Source organism: Macaca thibetana, chromosome 17 (genome assembly GCF_024542745.1).
Source record: "Macaca thibetana thibetana isolate TM-01 chromosome 17, ASM2454274v1, whole genome shotgun sequence".
Taxonomy (NCBI): Eukaryota; Metazoa; Chordata; class Mammalia; order Primates; family Cercopithecidae; genus Macaca; species Macaca thibetana.
In genome coordinates, this window is record NC_065594.1 from 25070312 (window position 1) to 25076970 (window position 6659).

At 51.2% G+C, this 6659-nt stretch overlaps 1 protein-coding gene across 5 annotated transcripts in view; it reads left to right on the forward strand.

The window, feature by feature from the left end:
* Positions 1-1250: 1250 nt before the first annotated feature.
* LRCH1 (leucine rich repeats and calponin homology domain containing 1) overlaps positions 1251-6659 on the forward strand; it is a 204174-nt gene continuing 198765 nt past the window's right edge. The window contains exon 1 of one of the 5 annotated variants that reach the window (XM_050766275.1): positions 1251-1894. In XM_050766275.1, the coding sequence (XP_050622232.1) occupies positions 1573-1894 (322 nt within the window). In that variant the 5' untranslated portion in view covers positions 1251-1572. The remainder of the gene's footprint in view (positions 1895-6659) is intronic. The other 4 variants (XM_050766279.1, XM_050766278.1, XM_050766276.1 and 1 more) reach the window with 4 other exon arrangements.

The following is a 6659-nucleotide window of genomic DNA, read 5'->3' on the forward strand; positions in this document are numbered from 1 at the left end:
CCGAGTCCGTGAAGTCACCAGTTTCAGCCTGTTGCCTAGGCCATCACACTTCTGCATTACCACTTAAAAGACCAGCTCCCCTACTCCAAGGGTTGCATTGCTTTCGGGCTTGACACCCCGCCTCCCCCCCACCTCCACCCCCGACTCATTTTCCCCAAACCAAGTCGCTCATAGGGGACAATCAAGCCTTAAGAATAGAGCAAAAATAAAGGCCCTGGAAAGTTGGACATGAAGCTTTAACTTCAGGAGAGGAATGGTACTTTATTAGTCTTCCAGCTGGTCTGCCCTTAGGGTGTCAGATGTTCTCTGTCGCCCCTGGTGTGCTAGCATCGGCCTGGGTGCCACTGGGTGACTGATGGCAGAATGTGAATTCACTTGCAAGCGGACATGTTTGTTTCCATGCCCCAAAGCAGGAAGAAGAAGGGCACAAGGACACTTCGATGGTTCTTTCAGCTCAGACTCGAGCTGTGAGTGATTTGCTGGTTGGGGTCACTGGCTTTCTAGCCTCTCCTGGCACCACGCAATTTCGGGGAGCACCACCCAATTTCTCCTACGACAATGTCTTCTGTCCCCCATAAACACTGCCCTCATTTTGAGTTTTTCTTTCCAATATCTGTAGCTTTCTTCTGCCGCTTAGCAAACACTCTGTCCCACTCGTATTCGTCCCTTGGCGCTGGTGTCTGGCCCAGTGGTATACTGTGAAGGAGGGCAACCCTAGATTCTGAGGGCCACTAGCTCGAATCTAGCGCCCCTCTAACTGCAGGGGTGACCTTAGATACATTTCTTAACTTCCTCTGTAGACTGAGGAGAACCATTTTTGCCCTCCTAACTTACGTAGGCTCTCTAAACCAGCGCCTGGTTCATCGTAAGCGCCCAAATGCCGGGGGCATCTGCAGGGATGACCCCATAGTGAAACTGCCTCTTGGGGATCTCTGGGTTAAACAGCCAGAATAACTCGCAGAATTGAGAGAACCCTCTCCTTTCCCAAACCTCGCTGTACTTCAAATCCCATTCATTGCCTCCCGCCGTTTTATCCGTGTTCTCAGATCACCCCCCTACCCCGGCAACCTCCAGTCCCCTAAAGCCTCCTGGGCGGCAAAAGGACGCCCAGAGAGAGGAGCAGGCGTCCAGCCCCGCCCTGTACCCCGATTGCGGGGCGGATCGCGGCAGGGCGGCGGAGGCCGGCGGAATAGGCGCGGAGGAAGGCTCGGGCGGGACAGACTGCGTGGGGGAAGGAGGAGGAGAGAGCAGACGGCGGAGGAGGGCAGAGCCGCCGGGAGGAGGGCGCAGGGGCGGGAGGAGACACATGCGCGCTGCCGCCGCCGCCGCCGCCGCCGCCGCCGCCGCAGTCCTTAGCTTCCCGGGGACAGGAAACCTTCAAGACCGAGATACCACGGCCGCCTCCTCGCCCGCCCCCCATTCTACGCGCCTGCCCACACCCTCCTCCCCTCCTTCCAGCGCCTTTCGGTGGAGCACTGCGGCACTCAGCCCGAGCTGCCGTTTTCCCCTCGCGGGGAACGCTGTGACCCCCCCGCAGGAGCGGCGGGGCGGGGTGGGGGGGCCCGGGAGAAGATGGCGACGCCGGGAAGCGAACCCCAACCTTTCGTCCCGGCCCTTTCGGTAGCTACTCTGCACCCACTTCATCATCCCCACCACCATCACCACCACCACCACCACCACCACCATCAGCACCACGGAGGAACCGGCGCCCCCGGCGGGGCGGGCGGTGGCGGCGGCGGCAGCGGGGGCTTTAACCTGCCCTTGAACCGGGGTCTGGAGCGCGCGCTTGAGGAGGCGGCCAACTCCGGGGGGTTGAACCTGAGCGCCAGGAAATTGAAGGAATTTCCCCGTACCGCAGCCCCCGGGCACGACCTCTCGGACACGGTGCAGGCAGGTGAGTGAGGGCCGAGGGGGCGGGCAGGGGTGTGGGTGCTGTCTGGGTGTCTGTCGTGCGTTCCCTAACGCGGTGGACAGTCGGAGATCTTGTCTTGCTTGGGGAGGGGGGTTCCATCGGCCCGTTGTCTCCCGAAGAAGGGACTCGCGTGGGCGCGGAAGAAGCGGGCCCTGGAGAGGGTATGGGGGCCCTGCCTCGTCCGGCGGTGCAGTGCCAGGAGGGCAGGGGTGCGCCGGGCCTCTGCGCCTACGAGCCAGGGGTCTCCGGCTCTCCACCCTGTGGCTGCCGCGCCGGGGAAGCAGCCGCGGGGCTGGGACTTGCAGGCGCGCCGCGTGCGCGCAGTGTAAGTGGGAGGTTTCAGGCGGCCGCGTCGGCTTCCTGGGCCCCGCGCAGGGCTGGGAACTCGAGCGCGGACAGCGGCGTCGGCGCCTCCAAGCAGTTCAAGCCGTCTTTGCACCGAGGCGTCGCCCATCCTGGTGGGGAAACCCAGACAAAGGTGGCACGCCCTCCGCCGAGCCAGGGGCATCGGCGCAGTGCCGCGAGCCCCCTCGGCGACATCGCCGAGCGATCGGGCAACTCGGTGCCTCCTGAGAGGTGCCCAGGCTTCCTCTTCCTGCGCCTGTGCGAGAAAAGAGCCGCCGGGCTTGTAGTGAATCCGAATCAGCTGCCGCTTCGGAAGCGATCGGCTCTCTTCCTTGCGTGCCTTTCGCTCACCGCCCACATAGTTTGGGTCCTACCACCGAGGGTACCTGGTTCTCAGTTACCCAACCTTTGTGGGGGCCCCGGGAAAGGAAGGCATGGCATATTAAAAGCAAAGTAATTAACGTGAGCCTGTTTTCCTGTGTGAGCCCGGCAAGTTGTAACTCGCGCCAATAAGCAGCATAACTTTTTCAAGTTACGTCATGTGTTACATATAAAACGTCTGCTTTCTCTTTGGTAGTTGGAGTTCCAGGAGCGGGATCTATAAACAGGAAGGAGGGTGGTGGAATGGGATTGGGGCCTTAGGGTCTATGCAGAACTGACTTGATTTCCGACCATCCGGTTCCGCTCCCTGGGGGAGGGTTTGTGTCATAGCAAGCGCCCAACATTTCCCAGGGCAGTGGGTGCTCCGTTTTGGAGCCGCTGCCCAGACCTCTTGGCTGTCATCGCCTCATGGCCCGGGATCAGACCCCCTTGGATGGGTTGACTCTCAGCACTGGAGCACCCAGTTTAATCTTGTAGTGGGAAGGGAGCAGGCGGTGGGTTTTTGGAGGCTAGGTTTCCAGTGTCTTTTCCCCCCTTTAATTCAGTAAACATTAATCTAGAGCTTTAATGAATATTTATAGAGTTCTGAGTTCACTGGAGGCAAAGATGGCTCTCCAGGGTCGTTAAACTTTGTAATTTGGATTTAGGGATAGTCAGGAATCGGCAAAAAAGAGGGAATTTCCAAAGTTGAGCTGTCAACAGCTGGGGAGTCTCTTTCAATAAGACATCTTAGTTACATCTTCTCAAGTGGAAGTTATTCCAAGAATTGCCTGAATCATTAACTTAAAAAAATACATTAACTTTTACTTCCTTTCTGCCATAGAGTGTACCGTGACCTAGCTATGCAATGGTTGGATTTATCTGCAGAAAATAGAGCTGGCATGACCAATAATAATAGGTTTGTGTAGTTCAGTAAGGGGGTTTCATAGTTGTTCTACCTCAGTTATGCTAAGGATTATTTACAAAGGTAGGTGAACTTGATGTGTCTGCTGTGTTGGCATTTCTTTGAGAAGACCAGTGCTTTTAAAAGCAGGGACCACATCTTTTAGCTAAGACCTTGCCATGTGAAGTGGATGCTGAAAAGTGTTCTTCTTCTGCTCTTGGCTTGTTTATGACAAGCTTAAGTTGTGAGTTCTGCAGGTTTTTATTTATGAGCTCACTTGCACATGTTTTATGCTCAGGAAAATCTAGCTGGTTAAAATTCAGAGGTTTTATGTTAATTTCTCATCCAAAAATACCATATTATTTGGGAGAAGAGGAATGGAGGGATGTAACCTATGTTTGTAGAAACTTAAGTCAACCCCATCAGAAAAGTATTCACTGTAGCTAGTTATTTTACATGAAATTAGAATACCCAAATGTATTAAATACTTGCTTCTGCAAAACGTCTTTGCCTCAAGTCAAAAGCTAGGTGTAAACCACAGGTGTTCTTTGTTCTAAAGATATATTTAATTGAGCACAGTTTCTTATTGGAAAGACCAAAAAGCAAAGAGGTAAAGTTACCTCCAGTGTACACAGTGTTGACACAGCCTACATGTAAGAGTTCTCCTGGAGTTGAAAGTTTGAGTAGTAACATTTAAAATAAAGATAGTGGTTTCTCCTTGACTCATATTTACTTTAAGAATGTCTCTTAAAATTAGAATGGCATATGAAGATCCTTAAAGGCCTAAGAGGCAAATTGCATTTTTTTCCCATACATTTTCTAAGTCAGGGAGTGGTGAAGCAAGCTTTTTCTCACTGTTTTGTTGTATAGTACAGGCCATTTGGTTTACACCTTGTAAAAAGTCAGGCTTCTGGCAGCCACCTGTGCAGAACTGCACTCCTGGGCAATGTGGCCTATCTGAACAGGGTGCATAGGCTACATACATAAACAAAAACGTAGAATAGATGTCTAAGCTGTCACTCAAGTGCATATACTTTATTGATAGGAAAAAAATCCAAGCTCTCATTTTGAGCCTATTAATTTACTTCTATTTGAATCAAAATAAGTTTTGTTGTCAGCGTCTAGTCTTTTAATAGTTAAAACGGGGAAAGACTGATCCACGAAGTGCAGTGACACAGGTGTCACTGATGGAAAGGGACACAACAGAAGAGCCACTATCAGCACTGGGTGCGCCTCTGTATACGTTACCTGCGTGATCTTAGTCCCCACTAGGAGCCCAGTCATACCCTCATTTACACATGGGAAGATTGAGATGGAGACAAGTCAGGTAGTATGCTGCAGATTATCCCTCTACTGAGATGGTCAGCCAGTGACTGGAACCCTGATGGCCTCACGTTAATTCATGTTCTTGACCATATTCTCATCAAGCAGAGGGAAGGGGTTGAGAGGTAGAATGTGGGAGGCTTCCTGGAAATTCATTCAACCAGCATTGATTCCACCAGAATGTATGGAGTCCTACTAAGTGCTGGCCACTGATCTAGGCACTGGGGACACAACAGTGTGCAAAAGAGAATTCCCAGTATCCCTTCTCGTGGAGTTCATTCTAGTTGGAGAATGGGGAGATACACGAATAACTTGATTTTGCAGGATAAGTAGGATGAGTTATAGGATAGATATAATATCTTTGTTTTATAAATACAGAGATTGCTTTGTATCAACTTGAGGTGGCTTGTAGCAAGAGCATAAATGATGACTAGTAATACATATAATCTGAAGCATTCAATTGGGCCAAAGAAAAAGAAGTACACAAATTTGCACATGAGTAAAGCAAACTTTTTGGTGCTGATTTATTAAGTAGTGTCATTTTGGATGAAGAAGTTCAAAAGGATATTTTGTACAATTGAAAGTGAATTGAAAAGAGGAGTAAGAAAAGAAAGTGTCTGCCTCAGGATGATTGCAGGAGGTTCTAGACAATGAAAAAGAAGCCCTTAGACTTGACATACAGGACACCTGTTGTAAGTTAGTCTTGTTAAGGAGAGGTGGGAATGTTTCATTGCTAGTATCATTTTGAGTTGGCTCTAAGCAAGAAAGACTGGGCCAGGCACTGTGGCTCACACCTGTAATCCTAGGACTTTGGGAGGCCTAGGTGGAAGGACTACTTGACCCCAGGAGTTTGAGACCAGTCTGGGCAACATAGTGAGACCCTGTCTCTACAAAAAATAAAAAAGTTAGGCCTGGCGTGCTGGCTCACACCTGTAATTCCTGCACTTTGGGAGGCCGAGGTGGGTGGATTACCTGAGGTCAGGAGTTTGAGACCAGCCTGACCAACATGGTAAAACCTCGTCTCTACTGAAGATACAAAAATTAGCCAGGCATGGTGGTGCGTGCCTGTAATCTCAGCTACTCAGGAGGCTGAGGCGGGAGAATTGCTTGAACCCGGGAGGCGGAGGTTGCAGTGAGCTGAGGTCGCACCACTGCATGCCATCCTGGGCAACAGAGGGAGACTCCGTCTCAAAAAATGAATAAATAAGTAAATAAATTAAAAAATTAGCTGGGTGTGGTGGTGCATGCCTGTAGTTCCAGCTATGTGGACGGCTGAGGTGGGAAGCCCATAGGTTGAGGCTACAGTGAAAGCCATGATCGCACCACTGCACTCCAGCCTAAGCGACAGAGTGAGACCCTGCCTTAAAAAACAAACAAATTGGCCGGGCGCGGTGGTTCAAGCCTGTAATCCCAGCACTTTGGGAGGCCGAGACGGGCGGATCACAAGGTCAGGAGATCGAGACCATCCTGGCTAACACGGTGAAACCCCGTCTCTACTAAAAAATACAAAAAAAAACTAGCCGGGAGCTGTGGCGGGCACCTGTAGTCCCAGCTACTTGGGAGGCTGAGGCAGGAGAATGGCGTAAACCCGGGAGGCGGAGCTTGCAGTGAGCCGAGATCCCACCACTGCACTCCAGCCTGGGTGACAGTGCGAGACTCCGTCTCGGGAAAAAAACAAACAAACAAACAAACAAACAAAAAACAAAGACTATATGGGAAACAAAGAGCTTACTCAGGGAAGAATATTGAAGTGCACCATTAAAAATACCCATTTATGTGTGAGGGCAGAGTTCTGTAGGAGATGCAAAGTGTAAG